This window comes from Merops nubicus, unplaced genomic scaffold (assembly GCF_000691845.1).
Source record: "Merops nubicus isolate BGI_N331 unplaced genomic scaffold, ASM69184v1 scaffold8064, whole genome shotgun sequence".
Taxonomy (NCBI): Eukaryota; Metazoa; Chordata; class Aves; order Coraciiformes; family Meropidae; genus Merops; species Merops nubicus.
The window spans coordinates 1-24,773 of NW_008604833.1; the positions used below are offsets into that span (position 1 = coordinate 1).

Consider the following 24,773-nt stretch of genomic DNA (forward strand, 5'->3'; position numbering starts at 1 on the left):
TCCGCGTACCCCGGGTTAGAGCAGCCGGTGCCGCGCCGGGGGTCGCGGGGGTGCGAGTGGAGCTGGTTCCGCGCTGGCCCGTCAGGCTGAGCCTCTCGCTGTCTGTTGCAGAGACCTTAGTGAAGCAGCTGTCTTCCTATGAAATCGTCACACCTGTCCGAGTGAATGAATTTGGAGAAGTTTTCCCTCACACGCATCACTTCAGCAGGTGAAAAAGGAGCTTGGCGAGGACAAAAACTTCCGAACGCATTACCGGCTTAGCGCCTACGGGCAGGTCTTCCGGCTCAACCTGAGCGCCGATGCCGGCTTCGTCGCTGCTCAGTACGCTGTGGTGCACGTCGGGGCCCCGCAGAAGCAGACCTCCCCTGATCTGCGCCACTGCTTCTACCGTGGGCATGTCAATGCGCAGGAGACGCACATGGCCGTCTTCAGCATCTGCGGTGGCTTGGTAAGCGTGTTAGTTACTGCCTTCTGTCTCCATTCATATTCCTCTGTAGCGGGATGCCTTTGCCGGAGAGCTGAGCTGCAGATTCTCGGGCGTCGTTCCAAGTAGTTGGTCATGAAATGCCTTGACATTGGAAGTTTGCAGTCATGATGATACTTTTTTGGTGGGATATACAAACGCTGCTTTCAAAGGATGTATTGCTGGCATGTGATGGGGTTGGTTGATGTAACTTTTGACACCAAGAGCACTGTAATGGAGGAAAAAACATGCCTCTGAAGCACAGTAAGCTATTGTTTTGATAAAGGGATGCTGCTGGTTGCCATCCGCTATGTGTTAGTAGCTTTATAGATGCTGTGTGGTTATGAGTGAGGAATAATGGTGCTTGAGATGAGGGAAGAACTAGTGTTGGTATTTTTCTTCCTCTGCTTTTAGCAATGCTGTGGAGGCATGCCATATTCTAATAGATGTACAGCACTGCTCTCTAATCACTTGTCCTTTAAAAGTGAATGGGAAGCTTCCTACTGACTTCAGTGAGAGTGTATCTATAAAAACATTCTTAAGAACTCAGTGGAGCAAACCAGTCAAAACTCTATTGATACACATTCTTTATTTATCACTTGATAGCATTCCTTCTGTCTTCTGAAGTGATAGTGGAGAAATAGTATCACACAACTGTCTATCAAAACAGTTGTACTGTGTTGCTATGTTTTGTAGTTTTGTCTCTAGAAACAAGAAGAGTGTTACCTGGTGCTTTACCACATCACTGCTTGTTGAAATGCTGAGGACAAGTTGTGTGACATGCACGCTGTAAAAATATGGTGTTGTAAATATTACTGTGAATTTAAATAGAAGTTATTCTGTGGGTTTTTTTGCAGACACTGAGGAAAGTAAAGGTGTAAGGCTTATTTTGGGGAACTGAAAAAAATGCAACTTAATATTCTAGTCTCTTTCTAGTAGCCTATAGAAAATAGAATGGAGTTGGCTGGATGCGTGCAGGAGGGTGTGGCACATATTAAAGTAAAGAGATCCACATAGTGGAGAAGATCAGAAATAATTGGTACTTGAGACAGACACCTCTGTCTTGTGCTTATACTTGGATATTTGGATATATGCCACCTTGTCGTTGGGTCTGTAGACTTGGGCTAGTCCTTGGAAATGGCTGGGGAAGCAAGCAATCAAAACCAGTCATTCTGTATTCATCAACATTTTGTTTACGTATCTTGCTTTGCAAACAGCTGTCATTGGTTCTTGTCTGCGTTATCCAAAACCCAATTCAAACCTACACCAAATGCCCCAGTGTGTTGCACTAACTTGTGGAGAGTAGGAGCAAGGAGGAGTCAACAGTGGTGTGGTTGGTTTTCTTGTAATGTTTCATGTTCTAGTAGATGCTCATATACTATGACATTGAGAGTTTTGTCGTGCTCTATATGGAATAAATATAAGAAGCTTTAAAACATTCTGTTTTCATAACTCTTGTTGCCTGTTTTGATTCTGTCCCTGCAAACCATGCCTGCCTTTTCACTATCTGGAGGGACCACGTGTGCTGAAAAGAATTTTTGCAGAAAGTGTGTACCTACTGCACTTAAGTTGTCTCACCTACCTATTATTTAGCAGTTCTCAAACTCTTCAGCACAAGAACCTCTTCTTCTCTAGTAATTTGGATATCTTATTTTCTCAGAAAAATCTACATCCCTCAGTGCCTTTCAACAGCCTTTGCCTCCTCTAGATGAGCCTTATGAACTTTCACTGCAGCTTCCAGCTGGAGTTCACATCCTTGCTCATTGCCTGGCTGATAGAGTTCTTAGTCTGAGCCACCAGCAAAGGCCTTGCTGTCCCACTGCTCTTGGGACCTTCTCTCTCTCTTCATTTCGTCTTCTGCTCAGGCAGGCCCAGCCTTGTGGAGGGTGTGTAGCATACCCGGTGCTGAGGCCGCTTTCCCCTCACTAATGAAGCTGGTGAGGTGTTCAGGAGAGGAAGCAGAGCCCTGCATGGGTGCTGGTGCACTTTTTGTGGGGCATGCTTACACGTGGGCTGAAGAGGCAGTCACAGCCAGCTCATTGCCTCTATCTGTGCAGAGTATCCTCCAACCCGACTCAGACTTCAGCTTACTGTTCTTCCCGATCCTCATGGATTCCAAGTAAACATTATGCTCTTCATGTGACTGCCAGGGGAGACAACTTTAATGGACGTTCTCCTCTCCACTCCAAAAAAGGAGGGAGGTAGTGGCCAGGTGGATTTTTCCTGTGAGATTTTGTCCTCCCTGAATGCCCTCCACCACTCCCAGGTGGGGCTACCCTTACAAGTCAGTATATTTTTTTTTTTTTTCTCAAGGTTTCTAAAATTTCATAGCTTTGTGTGTTCAATAAATGTACGTGCAAAAAATACGCTATTTAGTTGTTGCCCTTGATTGAGCAGGAACATGCTTTGTGAATATGTGTGAGGATTTATGTGGAGCTGCTGCCAAGTTAAGATACTATTTGTTGTGAGACAATTGAAACAAGACTAGTGACTCAGTAGCCCTGTATTATACTTAAAGTAAATTTGCTTTTCTTTTAGATTCATTTCCCTCAATGCTGAACTTGACCTTGGTGTATGAAAATTAAAGTAGAACAGATTGCTTTAAACTATGTGGTATAATTTTATCTTCCAGCTTTGCATATATAAGGCAATTGCTGTAGGCCAATGCTGTAAAAGCTGGAGAGGAAAAAATGACTTGGACTTAGATAAAAGGTGCAGGAAACTTAAAAGTGGAATTTTAAAAATTACTGAGGATGTGCCTGAGTGATCTGAAGTTAAACCAGGTACTTGGGTTCACTTTATCCTGTAGGCATCTATCTCCAAGCTCTGCACTGCCTTCCTTCACAGCTTCAGTCCTGCTTCCCGAGTCCCCCCTTCTGTGTTTTGCATTCCCAAGCTGAGTGTGTGCACCCTCTCAAGCTCTGCTTTCCCTTTTCACCCTCAGTTAAGCCTTTTTCTGAGTGTGCCAAGAGCATGTACAACCCGGAGTACCCATAAAGCATTGCTTAATGGCTCCTGACACCCTGTGTGTAGTTTTGTTGTGTTACATTTCAGGGCATGCCCCGGGTTCAGGGATGCAAATGGCAAAAGGAGGTTAGAAGGTCAGCAGGGAGTCTATAGTAATTGCAAGGAGGGAGTGTGTAATTAGGGAAGTTTGGGATGCCATCAAAGGAAGAAGGTCATCTGGAGTGGTGGCCTGGGTTGAACATCTGATCTCATACAGGCATATTTCTTGCATCTTTAGAGTAATTTTTGAAATGTTGTGCTTTATTTCACTTTGTTTTCCTAAGTTCTGTATCTTTTTACTTTTACTGTGTTAGTCAGTTATAGCTCCCTACAAACATGGGAAACAAAATCTGCTGAGGGTGTCCCTGGGTGTATGTAGACTAAAGAGGCCTGTCAAATGTTATCTAGACAGCAAAATCAAGGAGGTAAATATATATATATTTGTGTGTGTGTGTGTATATATATATATATATATAATCATTTAGCATTTAAGAACATACAGCTTACAAGATTTATTGGCAAATATCACTAAATAAAGTATCTTAATGAGGAAACTATTAGAATTTATAACTAGAATGAGTCTTCAATTCCTGTCAGGCCTCTATCTGAAGAAAATACAGCTACTTTTAGTTTTTTAAACCTGAATGAATGCTATAAAAACCATTTGTTTAGTCCTTTGAGAAGCCTGGTATTCTTTCTTGGAGGTCAGGAATGTGTCGACTGATGGTGAGGATAGCTAAAATCAGGTTTTGTGAGCCTAATGCTCAAGTGCTGGAGGTGTTTTATGTGGCTTTACTGGGGGAGAGCAGGAAAGGTAGTGAAGGAGGAAATGTACAGCCTCTGGTGCACAGAGCAAATTTGGCCAGCCAGTCAGCATGTGAGGTTAAGAGTAAGAAAGTACACAGAAATCTCTTCTTGCGTGGGTTTGCTAGCAGTTGGCTTTCTGCAGTCCAGGAAGGCAGGACTGCTTTGTTCTAATGCAGCTTCTGCAGTGCTACAAGATCTAGATGACAAATTTCTTAGGAGCTCAAGGAAGGTCCTTGGTAAATACTGCACATCAAGCTTAGTTTTGTCTGGAGAATGGCAGGATTATGAACCTCAGTGTGGATCTTCAGAATTTCCACAGTACAAGAGGTTGTAGTTGCTTTTTTTTTTTAAATAATACAGGTCAGCAGATCACCTCTCTGAGATTTTGAAAACAATTGTCTGCTACTATGGATGAGTGCAGCGGTTCCTTTTAAGAAAAAGTAGGCAGTTCTGGAATTTACCTTAATGAAATGTAAATTCTAATTTTTTGTTACAAAAAATCCCAACCACCTTGCTAGAAGCTATTAGCCAGCATTGAGTTTCTTGTGGAGGTAACAGGCTCCATGTATTTGCTCTGCAGTTTGGTGCTGTATAGTACTGATAATTCGCTGAGTTCAACTATGCTGGTTTTCCACAGAAGGCTTTAACACTTGTAAGTGAAAGATATGCTTACCTTGACATAAGTTAATGCTTTAACTTACAGGCTGTCACTTCAAAAAAAAAAAAATTGCCTTCTAATCTGAAAGGCAGGTTAGTTTTCAGCATTCAGATCACATTTATAAACCTAAGAACATCCATAAGCCACTTACTAGTTTTTATAGATCTGTATCGTAATGTAGAGATTCCATCATAAGCTAGGAAAAAAAATCATAATAAAATATCGACTCAATGCAATCAATTTGTGTTTGGACAAACTAAGGCTTGCTGCTGACTGGCTGATGTGGTAACTTCCACTTCAGTAGTTCTGGTTTCACTCATCATATAATTCTGTAAGGTGAGACTCCAGCCCTGAATGTCTGCAATACAACAGTCAAATTTCAGTGCTTCCTTTGTCACCCTGTGCTTTTGTTCTACCTCTCACCAGCACAAAATGATTTCAAGTACAAGGATTGACTTGGCAAGTAAAGGATAAAATGTTCTTTCTTTTTGGCTGTTGGTTTTATAGCTAAACAGAACATAAAAGGATCAGGAATTAGACCAAACTCTACCTATTTTAAGGACTGCCGTTGCCTGAAGTCTTCTTAGTCTTGCTCTGCTGGTCGCAGAATGAAAGGCTCATCTTTTGCTATCTCATCCCCTTTTAGCTTTGTTTTTCCACACAGGGACACTAGATGTCTTTTTCACATACATCTGATAGTGGACCATAACACTTGAATTTACTTGAATGTGATCCTGTATCCCAGAGTCAGTTTCTGCCTGCCTGTCTTGGCAGAAAATCACCATTCATCACACTAGTTGTTATAAAACAGTAAGGCTGCTTGGGTCCCCCATGCAGCTGTTACAGAAAACCTGAAACAAAAGCCTGTTCTTAACTGATGTCTTTATAGGAGATGCACAATCTTTTTTCATCATTTTGGGTTTATGTGACACAGATGAATTTGCTGGAAAGCTACAGGCAGCCACAGGAGGTTGGATTTACTTTTATGTTTGTTAAACTTCCAGGAAGTACACAGAACGTGCATGAGTGTGAGTGACAAGAGTGTCAGGGGAGGGGAGAGGACAGAACATATGGCCCTTTGCTCTCACTAGGTGAACTAAATTACTGAAATGGTGTGAAAAACAGTTGTTTGGGGTTTTTTTTCCCTTAAAGTTAATGCTTCCAGCTGCCCGAGGTGGCAGTCCACACAGTTAGCCCTCATGGATCTGGGGAACTTTGTACTCTTGGGGAATAGATAGGCTGCCCACAAGAGATAACATGTCTGCTGTAGTCTCAGTTGTCATTCTGTTTCAGACATACAGTCGTAGAAATGGTGAGATCATGGAAGCAAAGTCAGGTGTCATGAAAACAGGCCATACCACATTGACAAAAGTACTCAAGGTAACTTACTGTGTGGTTGATTGAAAAAGGTGAAAATCCAACCATGCTTTGCATGTACTTGAGTGATAACTGTCTGATGGCTCATAGGAGGTTTCAAAGGACTTTATGGAGCTATTCACCTCCCAGTAAGAGAAAAAGGTGTTTCTGTGTGTACTTAAAAATATCAAAGCTAGGAAGTTCTCCTTAAACAGAGATAAGTTGCAAATGTAAACTTAACTTGACATTTGCTGAGACAGACTAGATTATACCATAGGTTCCTCTAATATTAAGCACGTGGATCCCCTAGGTCTGTGTTTATGGGAATACTTAGCTTGATTGTAGTTTGTTAAAAACAACCCCCCTAAATAAAAAATTAAAAAAATCAAAAGCCAACAGCTCCCCCCCCAAAAAATCCAACCAAAAAAATCCCCCACCATTATGTATATATACATTTTATTTCACCACTTTCAATGGTATTGCAGAATAGCCTCTTTTCCATATTGAAATGTATATATCCTTGTATACATCTATGAAAAAGCTGTTGTACATAATTCTTATTTGATTTGTCCAGCTTGATCACTAGGAATTGTGTATAAAGGTAAAAATGAATAAGTTGGACCTCTCTCTTCTGTCCACTCTGATGAATCTTGATAACTGCCATCATCCCTGCTCTTTCCAGCTGTCTTTAAGATGTCTGCTGTAACATTCTCTCAAGTTCTCTGATATTTAACCAATCTGTTATTGTTACATATTGTATTTAGAAACTCCTGGAATATTCTTTCTACCAGGTTTCAAACAGATTTTCTTGCTTAGAATAGCCTTACAAAGTGATGTCCAGGGTACCTAGCGCCAGGTTTTACAAATCCCAGAAGAATATTCGCTCCCCTGTGCATGATGCAAAAGGAAAATACCTTTTGTGTGTGTGTTCCTGGGGGAAAGTAACTTGACAGCAGGGACAGTGGATCCAGTAGTACAGTTATGGGTATGGTTAGATCAGATGTGATCTCAACATACATATAGGTAAGATCCCTTTAGGAGTTTAAATGGAGTTGAAATTCCATTCTGGAATGATGTAATTTTAACCAGTAATTAATTTTAACCAGGTGCCTCTCCAGACTGGGACACTTTAGAACATAGGTGGATGCCTCCTAAGTTTTGTTCAAGGTGTAGTTAAGTGTGCTAAAGGTGTGATTGCCATCTGCTCATGAAATCTTAGCATCACAAATATGTAAGGACATATAGTTAGATCATAGTTAAACTTATGATGAAAGATTTTTTCCCTATAATCTTTTAATAAAAGCTATATGTTTTTAGCATTTTCTTCTTTCTAAGAACTTAAAATGCATTGCTTTCAGGCACTTCTAAAAAGGTGATTCACTAGAAAATGTTTCTCCTTTGCTAGATATTTCTTCTCTGCTACTTAGCTAAAGTATTATTTTTTAATTATTATTTTATTATTTCTATTGTATTAGTTTTAGTTTCAATTAATTTATTAACTTGCAACAACTACCTTTTGTTGTGTTTCTAGCTGAATTATCTTTTTGTAGAAATATTTTTCCAGACATTGATGGTGTACCATGATCAGATAAACTTTAATACTTTTTTTATTCAGTGAACTAATTAAGCTATGCTTCTTAAGTCTTCATTAGACAAAGTTGGAAAGAGGGACAGGAAGATAAAGGTGAAAGTTTCTCACATGATTCAGAAGAGCTTTGAATTAACACAAGGGAGAACGAGCAGTGAAGAGAATAATGTAAAAGGAGGGGATATTAAAATTTACTTTAGCCATGAAAGTACTCTTGCCATAAACTAGTTGCAGGTTTTTGAGTTTAAGAAGCCATACCATGAGGGCATGAAAAATACTTGAGCACAGGAGTGGAGCTTACCTGGGAGGGAGTCTGCCTGTTTAGTCATGTTTTCCAGAATTTCAGTTGTTCTTTTAGCATTTTTCTGAAACTTTTCCAGTTTTTCTGTAGGATATATTAAGATTAATTCCATGTTTCTGAAACCTGCTGTATATCCCTTATGCTTTCCATGTGTTCTGTGAAGTTGCCATTATACACAAGGATGTGATTTGTATATGGGCATGGTACTTTAACTATAACTTCTGCAATATTTATTTCTACTACTCTTGGAATAGAGCAAATATTTTGATTAAGACTATACAGTTTTAAGCCACTTCAAGCCAATAAGATATACCATATATAGTGAGTAGTTGTGTTCATCCAATGAACCTTGATTTAATAGAAAGTGTCTAACTCATCCAGAGTCTTAAGTCCAAGAAATAAATTATCTTTCTCATGTGGGTTTTCTCATAAATTTCCTCTAATCTATGCATATGCATAGTCCTGGGTAGCACTCCCTCTTTGGACCACTTATTTATGATGTGCAAGAGACTGTTTTTAATTTTGTACTCCACTTCTACTGAAGAGATCTTTTAAAAGTACTTTTACCTCTTTATCTGAGAACAGAAATAGAATGTCTCAGGCAGATTTCTTGTTATATGATTTGAGAGGCATCTGTACATAAGTAAATCCAGTTCATTTCTGATTTCATTTCCTGCAAATGCTTGGGCTCCTGTTTCAGCAACCTGCCTCCGTACATCTAAGTGACTTTGCTTTATTTGGTTTTACCAGAAGTATTTTTCATTTGGATCTCACAGCTCTTTTCCTTGAGTGCCTAACTTGCAGCAGTAGCTCCTTTGGTATCAGCACAGTCTGTTGCCTTATTAAGTATCAGTTTTGTTAATTAAGGACTGTGAAACACAGTGTAGCCAGTGGTTGAGTTTTTGTAGACCTGTGTGTTAGGAAAATGGGGAGATAAATGTGTCGCTAATGAAAATCCATCTTTAGTCTTCACAGAGAGTTTAAGGATTGGAATTGGTGGCTTCAAGCTAGGTGTCTGCTTGGGTTTAAAATGACAAATATTTCATAGCCTTCTTAAGATGGAGTACTGTTTATATCTCTTATCATTTGCTCTTTCCACATAGAATATATTGTTCTTCTCAATTTGGATGGGGGATGTGCAAAAGATTTATCAGACTACTCATGGGATGCCTTTCTAAGTGCTGGAAATAATTACTTTTATACATGAACATTGTTGAAGAGGAGAATTCATTTTGGAAAAAATTAAACTTTGCTGCATTCTAAATTTTTTTTTTTTTTTTTTTTTTGTTCACCTGTTTCTTCCATATCTAAACAGGCAGTTGGTCTTTGGATACTGTACAAGAATCAGTGGGCCAGAGAGAGCAAGTGAGTGGAAACCTGGCTCCATTTTTTTCTGAAATAATTAGCCCAGGTATCTGAAAGGTGAAATCGCCAGTGTTAAGGCACTACTGTATCTTCTTGTATTAATAGTTTTTTTTTCTTTAAAACAAATAACAATAACTCTGAGATCGTGAAACATAATACAGAATTCTTCCCTTCTAGATGTCTGTCCTAACTTTTCAGGTTAACTATAAGTTTGTGGTGTGTATTGTATTTTCTTTGATATAACTATGGAGTTTTCATTCTTTTGCATTCTAGGCAATTTCTCTAATAATTTACTGTGAAGATGAGCACAGTTACTGCTAATTTTGAGTGTCTTTTCAAAGTTGGAGAACTGCCTGCTTTTTTTTTTGTTTTTTCTCCCTCCCCACATGACTTCAGTGTATCCTTTCTCAGCACAGGATTCTGGATTTCAGTTAAGAAACGTCTCAGTCAGAACTGATGCATACTTAGGCTACAGAGCAATGAAAGTTGAGCCACAGATCTTGTCAGGCATTTTGTACTTTATATTCATTGTTAGGCTTAGCTTGATGTGCAGGATCTGGAGCACCATTGTGAGTTGCTTGATGGCTTCATTTTACAGTAAGCTCTTGATCGCATGAAGTTGCCTTTTTTCTAGAAAAAAAAAAATGGTTCTTCATTCCAGGCAACCCTTACTATTTCAATTGAAAAATATCTTTCTTTGGTAGGAGGCATAGATTTTTAACTGCACAGAGGAGGTGGCACACAGTGTACATGATTTCCATTGCTAGTGCTTAAAGAAGTGTGAGAGTGCACATCTAGAGGAGGGACAAGGCAGGAATACCTCTTGGAGCATCAGCAGTCCTGGACTGAATCAGTCATGGTACCTCATGTTGACTCTTCCCAATCTGCTGGGTAGAATAATGCATACATAAATATGGTTTTGAATTCCTAGATGGTATTTTTCCTCTGGTAGCACTTGGTTAGTTAGGTCTGAGTATGTGATGAGGAGTCTGAATGGAACTTTCAAAGTGATCAGAATCACTCAGGAACATATGTCTTACTGATTTTGTTTTTGAGTGTGAAATGGTAGAAAAGTGTCACCCTCTTACAGATCATCATTCCCATTGGAAGTTTGATATTCTGCAATATGAGTTTAAAATGTAGCACAAACTCTTTCCTTACTAGTTCTGTGCTATTATTCTCATAATAAACATGTTTGTTGCAGCTGAGCCATGTCTTTGTAAAATCTGAAAGCCTGCTGGTTGGAAAAGCCATTAAAGAAACAAACACAGATTATCTTCTCTATCTGTTAGAAAGACCAAGAGGGAAGCAAAAAGTATGAGTGGAGTAAAGCAGTAGCAATAAAGTTTTTTTAATTAAATCTAAAATAACATATTTTAAATGTTTCATATCTAGAAATAATGTTTATGGTATGTGAGGAGAAAAGAATTAGCATGAGAGTGTTCACAAATAGCATGGTGTCAAATTTCTGATGTTTTGGTAATTGGGACTTTTAACAGTTTGTGCAATAAACATCAATATGAATCTTAGCATCAGTTGTTGCTGCTTTGTCCCAGAGTGATGAGTTCCTCTTGTCAGTCCCTGCCATTTTGCCCAGAAGGTTGCACCTCCTCAGGACTAAGTGACAACTGTGGCATATCTGTTTTCATGAGGCCCTTTCCAGGGTGGCACATAGTGGTCTCCACAGGCCATGTGCCCTGGAGACATCAGATGTGAGAAGGCTGAACTGAACGTATAAAGGATCCATCATGAAGATTACTTGCAAAGAATTTAAATGAAAGTGAAGGGGGAAGAAAATGTTTTTGCAAGTTAAACAGTTGTGAAAGGAAAATACTACTTATCTACATCTTTTTTCATTCTGCAACAACGGTGATGCAGAGGATTCAACCGCAGTGAATTTACATAACTGTAATTTTGAATGAAACATACACTATGTATCAGGCAAGACTACAGATAGTCTGACATGCATGAAGCCTGACAGACACTAAAATATAGAAAACTGATAACTCCTAGAAGGTTCCCAAATTCAGGGGACTATTATAATTCCAGTACAACATCCTAGACACTAAGGTAGTCTGCAGCAGGTTTTAAAAGACTATTTGTAGGTTGCTTGGAAGAAAAGCTGTTTTCATTTCTCTTTTGTATCTTGCTCTACTGCTCTCTGTAAACCCGAGTTTCAAGGCTGACACAAACCTTACTGTGTTTATATCACTACTCTCTTATTTGTCAGCATGCCTCACTAATACAGCAAAACAGGTAACAGGATGCAGTGTACTTGCTCACACTTAATTGACTGAAGTGAGGAAGTTGCCAAAAAGTCTAAAACTAATTTGATTAAATTATCACGTTTTTTCTTCCTCATAGTCTCCTGAACTAAGGCACTTAAGCCATAGGAAGTTATGGATTTATTGCAGGAGTATGGTGAGAAAGAAGAGGTTTTGTTTCAGGATTTCATAACTGAATGGATTATGAGGTGGGAGGGTGCAGGAGAAGAGCTTAATTTTTGTTCTTTTTCCTTTGTATATGTGCCAAGTTAGTGATAGAGTTCCTTTGGTTCCCATTATATAGTTACCCATTTGTGTCTGCTACTATAGAAGAAGGGGGAAAAAAAAATTGATGAGAAGATGCTAATGAAACTGTCAACTTTGAATTCCTGGAACGCATTTCGAAGTCTTAAAAATGTCAGGTTAACATGTTTATGATCTATGGACAAAATGCAATTTTAGGAGAAAAACATATAAATTATGTAAAGGTTAGAAGGCAACAAATCAGTCTAGAATTTGGGCGACACTTAAATACTGAATTTCTTAATGACCTCTTCTCCTTTGTGCACCATTTCCAACTGGTCCTTCTTGGTTGTACCTAGATTCTCTATACTTGTGGTCTCCTTTGTTACGTTACTTCTATATAGTGATTACCTATGATACACCATTATTATGCAAGGTAATCTGTTGTGAGTTATTCTGGTGGGAAAAGTTTCTGAAAGCAAACTTCTTTGCCTTATCTTCACGCTTCCATCTCCAGCTTCTACTGAAATTTCCTCTGTATTGCATACAAATGTACTTCCATTAATTTTGAGATATCATTAATAGTTTATTTCAATGAAAGTTATTTTAATACCAATATTTTTGGTGGAAAATAATTGTTTCTCTTGCTTTCAGATGGGCACCTTTAAGGCACACGATGGTGAATATTTTTTAGAACCTCTGATGAAAGCAGATGGAGGTGAACATGAAGATGAGCATAACAAACCACATCTTATATACAGGCATGAAGAACTTAAAAAAAACTTTCAGAAATCTGATAAACTGTGTGAAGTTTCAGGTATAGTCATACTTCAGATTTCAATGTCGCTTTTTCAAATGTCAGATGTTAAAACAAGGAAGATTTGTTTTTTGTAAATAATATTTACAAAATTGTAAATATTGTTCTGTCAGAACATATACATTTCTTTCACATAGGCTTTCAACTCCTATTTTCTGCCATTGGCTAAATCAAATGTAGGACAAAATATGCATGTGAAAAAAAAATTATAATATTGCAATAACTTCTCTGAGTTTTCCTTTACACTTACATTGTCCCATTTGTAAACATTTAAAGAGTAAATCCACAAGAATTGTTGCTTTTATTCACAAAAGATAATGAACCTTTTGCGAGTCTAACAGATAACACAGGGCATCTATCTTCCTTAATAACAGAAGTAGCTCATATTACCCTTTAATGTAGATTTTGGTCTCTATGAGTATTTTTAGTAAATTATTCAGACTACATATTCATAATACTTAGTTTTATTTGAAATAATTTACAAGTATACCATGAGGCTATGTGACAAGCGAATGGTTGTACTTTCATAGCTTCACAGTATATAAGTTAATCATTAAGCAAAGTAACTTGAGAGAACATATGCAGTGGAAGTGATTATGAAAGGCAAAAATATTATTATCATGGTGGTATTAATTCCATGAAGCAGTGAGTAGAAAGCAGTGCTTTAAACTGTGTTTTTTGCTGGGGCAGAAAACTTACAGTAGTTATTCATAGTTACATGTGCATCTTCATAGTCAGAAAAAGTATGATGTGAGAAAGGCACCTGCAGCTGCCATCAAAGTACAAAAGCTAGACAAAAGAGCAGCATTAGAAAGGGTTTATTTGAAATTGTAGGTGTCCATAGACTCATTTTAAATGCTGAGATACCATCTGCTTTGAGATGTAGTGTAGAAGCCTTTGAAGATCCTGCCTGAGCAATGTACTTCTTAACCTTTACTATTATAGTATTGCCATTTAAAAAATATTTTTCATTGTGTTGGAAAATTAATTTTGTTTCTTTAAGCCTAGTGACATACATTTTCTTTTGCTTTTGATAGATGCATATAGCCTTTGTTTATTTGGCCTCAAAGAAAACACAAATGAGTGGAGATTCCCAATAGGAGAGGGCAGTTTATATTTGGTTCAGTTTGGCATTTAGAAACATCATTTCTAAAATTCTACACCTTTCATAAGATTAAAATCTGTATTTATGCATTTTGAGTGTACTTGCACTTCAGGAATGTTAAAGCAAGGCTGAGTGCAGAAATACAACTATCCAAAGAAAAGGACAATAATAAAATTTCAGCCTTATTTTCGTAAGGAATATCGGTCCAGGTGTGTGAAAATATAAATTGCAAAAATATGGGTGTAGCTTGGGTGGCTAATGTTTAATTTTGGAAAATCCTTAAAGGCTCCAAGCATTAAGCATATGGTTATTTCCTCCCTTTTCATTTATTGGAGCAACTACAAAAGATTGTAACACAGAGGTTACTGTCATTTTTGGAGGAGTGAAGTGGCAAAATGTTCATGAAGAAAAATCTTGTGCTAGTTTCTGTGCTAAAAATGGTAATTTGCTAAATGTCCTCTTTTAATACCCATCTTGCCTGATTATTCACACTGTTGATTCAAGGAGGAACAGAGTGTATCTAGCAGTACTTGCCATCGGGAGAGTTTCTCTAGTAAGTGGCCATTGACAGAAGACATGGACTGGCATAGCATTCAGTACATCTTTTTCGTTTGAAACTGGACAATAATAATTACTTTTAAAAATGTCTTAATCTTTTTGTTATTTTGTATGGGTTTCTTCTAAACTCACTGATGAAAAATTGACTAGAAACCCTGGTACATGTCTTGCTTAGGTCAGGATAGAACATCTGTTTCCTCTATCCATAAATGCTGTTTCTCATGTACATGGCAATTCATCTAAGTTTGCCATAGTGTTTGACAAACAAAGTAGTTATTCCTCATCCGTTTGTTGATTCTGGTATTTATAAATTAAATTGATTTGTTCTGGTATTGAATTTGTCTCGACTGTTCCAGAAATTTAGGCTGTCTTTGAACTCCCACTTCAAACCCAGGCTGTTTTCCGTTTTGCCAGTACTCTGAAATCTCAGGCACCTTTTGTGATGTAGGGAAGGTGATGTGCATATGAGGTAGCTTCAGCCAGTTCTCTTCAGTCTGACCCATGCAGTATTTGTAGGTACTCATGAACCAGTTCCTTTTCAGAGCTATTCCCTCATAGAATCATAGAATCCTTTAGGTTGGAAGGGACCTTCAGGATCATCCAGTCCAACCATTGAGCCGTTAGGGCTCTAAAGTCCTCTGCTAAAACAGATCAGAATCTGTCAGGGTTGGAAGGGACCACAAGGATCACCCAGTTCCAACCCCTCTGCCATGAGCAGGGATGTTCTCCCCTCATTGTTAGTGCTAATAGTTTTTGCAATTACTATAGCTATATTTTGTGGCTAGCGTTTAGACCATTACTCAGCAAACTTTAAGGTGCTTGCTGCTGTCCCTTTGGTTTTGTTTTCTGGCTGCATTATGCCCTAACTTTAAAGAGGACAGGCTATGGACCTGTCAAAAGCAGCTTAAAGTTTCTCGCTGAGGGCTTTTCCCTTGAAACATGGAATGCATAGATTTCAATCCTCTCAAGTTGAGAGTGGCAGAGTTGGGATCTCTGAATTCTTGAGTCAGTGCTGTAGTCATTAGAGCATTAGAATAAAAGGATTAGGAGATGTATCCTTTGGCAGCAGCTACTTTTTAAGAGGAAAACTATCTTCAAGAAAGACAATAGAGGTTTGTTCTGAGGGGGCTGAAGGGTCTAGTTAAGTGCTTAAGTTCTGAAAAGTAGTGAGAATTCAGATGTTTCTCAGTTCAGTATTTTTGTGGGCTATTGCTAAGATGATTCCCTGATCAATGTATGGATCTTATGTATCAGGCATCAGAAGCCTCTGGTGGCTGGAGCATGCGGTGTAATTGAAGTATTACAGTACTTAGTTTGGAGATATCTGTGTAGGTTCTCTTTCCTTTTGAACCTGATCATACATAATGAATATTAACAAAGCTGTCAAGGAAGTCACTGAAGGCTTTTGATGTGAACTTGCTTATAAAGTAAACTCCGTATTCATGTAAAGTTATATAAATTAAAAAGTCAGTAGGAACTTGAATTCAGGACTAGGCCTAATCTTTGTTTTATTTTGATTCTATTGGTGTCAAAGGTTTGTGTTTAAAAATACATTTTGTTTAACTTGCTTCCTTTGTTGCTCTGCTTAAGATGTAGTGCTGTTCTCCTTCCAGCCTGCCTATTTGGATTATACTGCATTCTGGGAACTGTATATTACTGCTATCTCTTAAATAGCTTTTAACAATTAATCTGTATGTGATAGAACTATATGATAATGTACAAGATGTGTAATCTGATCTTCCTATTACAGCTTTCCAAGTTTAATATTATTTTTTTTAATTCTTGCCCTGGGTCTCTTGGAAATAAGATCATAAATCATAAAGATAAGCACTTTGTCTAGGTGTTCAGATCATATTTGTCTTTGGGCAGCCTTTTGCCCTCTTCTCTTTTTAAATTTAGAAAATGGAATCAACAGTGTATCTTTTTTTACTTTACAGATAAAGAGGTGAAGAGCACTTTACTACACCCAGTCTTCAGCAGTTTAAATCAAGAGAGCAATGTTTTACAGAAGTCTCCCAGTTTAAAGTACGCTTTAAATAACTTGTCTACAGAGGATGCTGGCAATCCACATTCCAGGAAAAAACGTTTTCTTTCCTATCCAAGATATGTAGAAGTGATGGTTACAGCTGACAACAAAATGGTTCGTCACCATGGGCAGAATTTGCAGCACTACATATTAACACTGATGTCAATAGTAAGTAAACTTAAGTATTAGCAATTCCAGTTATTTGGGTTTTTTTGTTTGTTTTTTTTTTTTTTTTCCTGTAACTTTACTATCTTCTGGTTTTATTATATTCTGTATTTAAGAAATTCCATAAACATAAAAAAAAAAAAAGTAAGGACAAAACTTCAGATTAGGGCTTTTTTTCAGTTGAATGCAGTAAGGTGTGTAGGTGAAATGCTGCGACCTATTTCCTGATTTCTGTTGCATTAGAATTCTTAAACTTCAGTGAGTTAACCATATCGATTTATTACAGCAGACAGAGGTTAAAAGCATTAGGAAAAAATGCTTGGTTATAGTAATCCTAGTTTGTCAAGTAATTTCAAATAATATGGGTCAGAGTTTGAGTTGGTGTCATTTAGTTGACCTCTTTCTGTGGTGAATTCTTGCTTGAACCAAAAGTCACTTCTTGTATTGATTCAAGATGTAGTGCAATTAGCACTATAAAATCAAAAGGTTTACCATGACATCTGTTGGACCATTTTTTAGGAAAAGGCATGCTGAAATATTCTGCATAGTAATTATTTCTAAATTTCTGTCCTTCCATCTATTCACAAAACCTAGGTTACATGAAACGGCATCTAACTTTGTGCTTGGAAATTTAGACACTTACATTCAGGTATTTATGGAGGCATCTGCTTTAAATAACAGACAGTTACAGACAGCTACTTTTGGATGAACAGAATAACTCCAGCTTCCACTGGGATCTATTAATTTGCTTCATAGAAGTGTCCAGTGCTGTTTAAGATGCCATAGGGCATCTGACTTGGCCTCAGCTGCTCTGTCACAAAGGTGTGCAAGTTGGTAGGTCATGTATCATATCTGCCAGTTCTATATAGGTTTCTGATAACCTATAGCATCTGAAGTGACACTGGATAATGTGTAGTTAGGCAACTGAACTGTGTTCTGCTTGCTCTATTGTCTAGCTCTCCATCTGATGGCAGTGGAGGTGCTGTCACCTGTTACACAAATGTAGACACCTAAATTTAGAAGATGGAATTTTCTTTAGTTTATCAGAAAAGTAATGACATTTTAAGGAAGATTAGCATACTTTAATTTGGTAAAGTCTTGTTTTTTTTTTTTTTCTTGATGGCAGTGGTGTGAAGGTCTGAAGGTTAGTGCATTAAAAAAAAATCATTATTGAAAGGTGGATTTTTTTCTTTAACTTACAGTACAGACTCAGTTTGCAATGCTTTTAGAAACAACTGATCCAAAAGGTGCCATTTTTTATGAAGTTACTTTTTAATACGGAGCTGTAATAAGAACCAAAGTGAAGTGGTCAAAGCACTATTTTAAAATGGAAGCTGTTTTTTACAGACTTTACAAAAAGATCAAATGGAACATTTATTGTGTAGTTTTCATGAGGTGGTGTTCTAATTATAGCTTATGTAATTCCTGATGTTCTTTAAGAACAAACATTGTTCCTGCATTTGTAGATGTTTTACATTCAACCACTGTTCCTTACAGTGCAATGTTTCTTGTCTTTTTATTTACATAATTAATAGGATATGCATTGTGTAATTGCTGCTAAAGGGAGTCTCCATGTAGACATGTATAAGTGAAAGAACACTAGTTCTTTGCTTAAAAGCTTGTGATCTCATTCTTGAGCTTACCTATCTATACTGTAAAACTAGAGCTTAGCACAGTTACTGCTGGCTTTGAGGTAATGGCATACAATAAACCACTACATCTTTAATATGAATTTAATATCTTTGAATACCACAGTATATAGATGTATAGCTGGCATCTTCTGGCAGCTCTTATTCCACACTTGCATCTGCTGCTTCTGAGGATAATCTTGAGATATGTTGAAGACATTATTTCTAGAAATGTTTTTTTTTATAAATGCAGATTTTTTTTAAAAAATGTAAAATAAGATCTTAATTCTAACAGAGTTTCTTCACAGTCCAGTTAATTTTCTTCCCACCCTGACAAGAATACATATCTCAGCTCATACCCCTTTTCCTTGAAGCATTTCTGTGATGTCGTAGGACCACAGAATTATTAAAGTTGTAAGGGACCTTTGGAAATCATCTGGTCCAACCCTCTACTCACATGTATTGCTCTGTCAAACAAATAAAATAATGGGTATGAAGATTCATTGCTCAGTCTTTTCCCTTCCTTCTACTTTCCCACAATAGTTATTTTTCAGTAAGGTAGTAGTAAATACAAAGAATAAGAAAATGACCTACCGCTCTCTTGCTATGTAATCTGTATTAGAATTCATCAGTGTGCTTGACCCACAGTTTATAAGTGTTTGAAATACAGCCGTTCTTAGTCTTATTAAATTACCCATAAAGGGAAGAAATAAAACTAATAAACTTCTTCCTTGCTGCCATTATACACATAGCTTTGATTATTACATTTAAATGGTACTTGTGTCTCGTCAAGCAACTTCTGTTATGAGAAATTGTCAGGTTACTGGCATTTTAAATGAATCAAGCATTATACTCCACTCATAATCATTCTGAACATTTTAAGGATATTTAGTTTTGGCTTGAATTTGAAAGAAACCTAAAAAACTTAATCGTATAAATCCCATTAAATTGTAATGAAACTTAGACATCTAGCTCCCACAAGAACCTTTGAAATCTTGCCCCATTTTTCTTTTCTTATTTTTTTTTTTTTTTTCTTGGCAGCAACAAAGCCACCAAAGCAAACCTGCTGCTATAGGGTACTGTTTTATGAGTGGAAAATAAGAACTGAAATATAGTACTAAATATTTTAGGGTTTTAAGTGTCTTGCCACTCATCCAATTCAAACTGAAAAGCTTAACTCTCAGCATGCAAGTAATCCCATTGAACTGGAACTGGAATGCATTTTCTCATTTCTTTAAAATTGCATAAATCTTGGCAAGATGAGTATTCAAAGTATTTACACTGTCTTGGAAATACTAGTTCTGATTGAAATATGTATTTAAAAGTAGCAGAAATACCTCTGCTGTAGGACTTTATAAAAACTTTTGTATTGAAACACAGTAAAGATGGGTATTGCTTATTGTGAAATAATAAAATAATATAGAAATCTGATTGCTTAATGTACTGTGTTCTTTCTTGTTCCTCCAAGGGTTGCATCAGCTTGCCTAGAGCAGGCAGTAAATGCCTGAATAGATTTAGTAGCTGGAGGACTATCTTAAGCACATTATGCTGTGACAGTTCGAAGTCCCTAACACAAAGGCTTGACCTTAGCAACTGAAATAACTCATTATGATGCTGGAGTTTACTGTAAAAGCACCAAAACCTCATCAAATCTGGTTCTATTATACATTTTGAGGTACAGTCCGTATTTTCTGAAATGGACACCTGATTATTGACATCTTTTGAAGAAATGGACGACTTACCTAGTTAGTTTGGTAGCAAAACCCTTCATAGTCTGTTCTTAGTCTGCTTGCAGCAAGAGCTTTGTAATCTTGCCTTTCTGAAAAGAAAACCTGACATATAAAACCACCTGTGGTAGGGCTATATTGGCCAGCTCAGACCTGAACTTGGCTGGCTGCCTTGTCTTGTGAGTAATACAGTTGGAGCACGGGAGGAGGGCAGCCATGCATTCAGCGAGAGGGTTGGGACAGCATCAGTTTGTATCATTTAACTTGCCGTGAGACCGTGGAATCACTAAATAGCATGGTTATAACAGTACTATTTTACCATGGTAACATGGTTTTAAAAGCTGGGGGTTTTAATTTTTGTCAAGACAGGTTCCTAACTTGGGCTGCACATGAATGACTCTGATTCTTCAAATCAGAGAAAGATTGCTTCGTTCTTTGTGTAGACTTTCATGTCTCTGCAAATCAAGCTGGCAATGAAGTACCTGGAAATAGTTACAGTCCTTTTAGTGATGTTTTGTGACTACTGTAATTCTCTGAAATGTAAAATGTAAGACAGTGAGTAACAGGTCTTGTTAGAAGAAAAACTTTCTAGTTATTGTCTTGCTTATACTTTTTTTTTTTTTCCCATTTCGGCAGCTAAACATCAACAATGATTGTGAAATATTTTCTGTGTGGAAAGATCCCATGTACTATCCTGAAAAAAACAGCCAAAGAGTTTTGTCCCAACGTATATGGGATGAATTTAAAGCATGTTTTTATACTTTCTTAGCAGTTCATACCATACAACTGTTAACAGTTCATCTTCCATAACACTTTGGGAAAACAGATGCGTGCTAGCATTTAAGAGTGTTTGATATGCTGATTCTGCCAGGTAGTCATCATTTAAGAACAGGCCGTAGGCTTGAACATTTGTATGTTAATAATTTCATTTGTATGACTAGCATCTTAAAGGCAATAAATATTTTAAATGCAAAATCTGGTGATGAGTGTATTCCTCCTTGTGTCTACTCCTTAGACTACCAAGCTTGTATTTTACCCCTGTTTCACTTAGATCAGTGTATTACTTCTAATGCTGCAGGAACGTTCAGTGCTTTTCATCTCTCATCCAGTGAAATCTAGAGAGGCAGCACAAAGGCATTTGTTTCTTGCTTAAGCTCTATACCTTATCACATTTCTTTTTCTGTATATATAAAATCACGTGATCATGTGCACTTGGATGTGGTTAAAATGAAAATGTATTTTTGATTATACACCAGTGAGTATACATAGCTGGAAACAATTATTTGTACAAAATTCTGAGCTAAACTTGTTACTTATCTTGATGTATGGATATCTATATGGGTATTTAAAAAAAGCCCTACTATTTTAAAAAATGTGACTGCCCTCGTATTCCAGCTCCAGGATGCCTGTATACTAAAGGTCATAATGCCTCATACCTCGCTACACCTTGAAGTCCGCCAGCTAATATAGAGGTATTAGAGCCAGCAGTGGCCAGAAGGCCAAGAAGGCCAGCAGCATCCTGACTTGTATTAGGAATAGTGTGGCTAGCAGGACTAGGGAAGAGATCATACTCAGCATTGGTGAGGCTGCACCTTGAATACTGTGTTCAGTTTTGGGCCCCTCACTACCTGAAGGACATTGAGGTGCTGAAGCATGTCCAAAGAAGAGCAACAAAGCTGGTGAAGGGCCTAGAGCACAAGTCCTACGAGAAGTGGCTAAGGGAACTAGGGTTGTTTAGTCTGCAGAAAGGGAGGCTGAGTGGTGACCTTATTGCTCTCTACAACTACCTGAAAGGAGGCTGTAGCATGGTGGGTGTTGGTCTCTTTCTTCCACAGTAGCAAGCAATAGGATGAGAGGAAATAGCCTCAAGTTGTAGCAGAGGAGGATTACATTGGACTTTATGAAAAATTTCTTCACTGAAAAGGTTGTCAAGCACTGGAACAGGCTGTCCAGGGAAGTGGTTGAGACACCTTTTCTGGAAATATTTAGAGGAAATTTAGATATGGGGCTTAGGTATATGGTTTAGTGGGAGACTTGGCAGTCTTAAGTTAGCAGTTGAACTTGATCTTAAAGGTCTTTTCCAACCTAAATAATTTTATGGAACTTTACACTATGTAGACAGGCATAAACTTGCCCATCTTTTAAACTTCACTGCTATTAGTGCTATTTACTGATGTTGCTATCTAGGTGGTGGTATATTTAATGATTAGACTAATACTCGTCTCTATGACTTTCTCCACAGTAGTAGAGGGTTCAAGGTCTGTCTTTACAGTGAAGCCTTGGTACTTGTTTAATTACATCAAAGGTCTTGCTCTAAGCTGCCTGGGACCTGCCAGGAGTTTTGTCAAGCAACATTCACATGTCATTATTGGAGTAGCTTCCAGTGGCTAGAGAAGCCTGGCTATGGTTGTGCCTTGTGAAGTGGTCTTTACAGGTAGTTTCTTTCAGATACACAAAGGAAGGATGATTTGACGTCTGAGCTGTACGTGATGGCATTTGAAGTAATCTGATTATAGCCTCAATGCATATTTTTATTAGAAGGCTGTAAAGGATGATGACTAAGTCACCATTTACTTAATTATCGCAGTATTAAAGAGAGATCTTTGCAACCATCTCAATCCCAAGTTAGAGATAAGACAGAGCACAGGCATTCGTGGAGAGGTGACTCAGCCTTTAGAAGCACTGTATTCTTTCTTTTAGCCCCCACCCCAGTAGAGCACAAGGGGTCATCTGGAACCTCTACTTGGTTAGCTTAGGAGATGGTAGATTGAAGAGAACTTGGATGAAGGGACAGGAGGTGACCTAAAACTCATAGGGGGTAAAAACTGCTAACTCCAGGGTATGTAGGTACACTTGTGCAAGTTTGCATGAGAATTCTTTGCTGGCATTAGGTTCAACTGGTGAAAGCATGGGTTTGTACAGAAATTTGGGTGGAACAGAAGAGTGACATCAGTGGAAATAGCACAGCTCTTTCTCGTTCTTGCAGTGAAGCAATAAAAGCTGATGACTTTTATCTCATGGCTTCAGACATTTCCAAGGTCTTAGAAAATATATGGCAGAATCGGGATATGACAGTGGAAGAGGTGAAGGAGAAATCTCCCAGATCATGGATATCTTACATCCTTTCAGCACTACGGTGATAAATAAGACACTGTTGGAGTCTTTGAAAGGCATGTGAGCTAAGAAGTGAGACCATGTTTCTTTCAAATGATAGGAGTGTTTGTGTTCTCCTGGTACACTCGTTGTGAGTAACAGACAACAGGACAGAAAAAGAGATCTTGTGATACAATGTTTAGGGAAAAAAAAGCTGAGGAAGTCCAATTCAATTTGAATGTATCATTTCCTTATCTTCCAGCCGATAGAAGTGCTTTCTTGTTTACTAGCACCTTTTCCAAATAGGGCATTTTGCTACAATTCACAGTCCCAGTTTAATGGACAGTTGTAACAGGGGGATCAAGAGAAACTAAACCTTGTTGTGACCAAATTGCTTCCAGTCACCTGACAGCCACAGGTCTGATGATGACAAGATCTGGCTTAGTCTTTGAGAATTTCATGAAAACAAAACTGTGATCCTTCCACTGAAGGGTAACCATCATCTTTTTTTTTTTTTTTTTCCTCTTTGTTGCTGTGTGCTCTGAACTGTTCTGTTGTGTGGTTGCTGGTTTTGTCTGAAGAATTCTTGAAATTAATTTCTCTGTTTCTTGGCTATTACCTTCTACTTCTGTGAAGCCTGGGTTTAGATCACTGTGAAGCAAGTAGATCTGGAAATTGTAAAGCAACGGTGTAGTCTATCAAATTCCTATCTCATTTCATCATTGTTTTTCATGAATGCTTACAGTAATAGAGCAGGGACCTGAGAATACAGGAGCAGGGAGTACTTATCCCTTCTTTTTTTTTTTTTTACTGAAAATAAGATTTTCACATTTCAGGTCTTTGCTAGTTTCCTGCATTGATCTACCATTTCAAGTCTCAGTTGATGATTTTAGTGTATACACTTCCTTAGGTAAATCTTCAAGTTTGGTTTGTGGTTTTCTACTCTCAAGGTTTTTCTCTTCACCTATGTGTTCAGCAAGCCTGCAGAGGATACCTTACTTCATTGGTAAGGGCATCTCATCAGCACAGAGTTTGCTGTTTGATATTTGAAAGCAGCGGTAATAACTAGATGTTGGGATGTCATGGAAGTGCCCATGATTCGAAGGATCCATACTTTGAATCAAACATAGGTTAGTCTCCCTTATAGCCATCCCATCTCCCTACATAGTAAGGGACTGAGGAAATGAAATGACAATTTGTTCAGAAACATACCTTCACTCTTTGTGATAGAATATCCTTCCTAGGTTTATCAAAGTACTTCTCAAACTGTAAGAATACATTACAAGATTAATAGTTTGTGGTCGTTTAAAAGTAGTTTTGATAGTATCGAAATGGTTGTTTATTCCATTCAAATTCATATAACACCTTCTGCCTAACTAGTGCTTCAGCCTTTACAGTCACCTTTTCTTTGATAAAGGTGTTCTGAATGTGTCTGTGCCTAATTGAACTTCTCAGTGAGTGCTTGAGAGATGCTCCTTATTCCCACCTCAGAATAACTGGAGACTTGCTGGTTAGTAACCAAGAGTGGAGTGCATAAGGAAGGAAGGAAGCAGACAATAGCTGTGCTGCTCTGAAATGTGTTCTCCACATGGATTCCAAAACA

At 37.9% G+C, this 24,773-nt stretch overlaps 1 protein-coding gene across 1 annotated transcript in view; it reads left to right on the forward strand.

The window, feature by feature from the left end:
- Positions 1-111: 111 nt before the first annotated feature.
- The window catches only part of ADAMTS20 (ADAM metallopeptidase with thrombospondin type 1 motif, 20), a gene marked incomplete at its 5' end in the record, with an annotated part of 89,235 nt that continues 64,573 nt past the window's right edge, over positions 112-24,773 (forward strand). Inside the window, 4 exon segments of the mRNA XM_008939144.1 lie at positions 112-219; positions 222-448; positions 12,706-12,868; positions 16,469-16,725. Of these exon segments, the coding sequence (XP_008937392.1) occupies positions 112-219; positions 222-448; positions 12,706-12,868; positions 16,469-16,725 (755 nt within the window).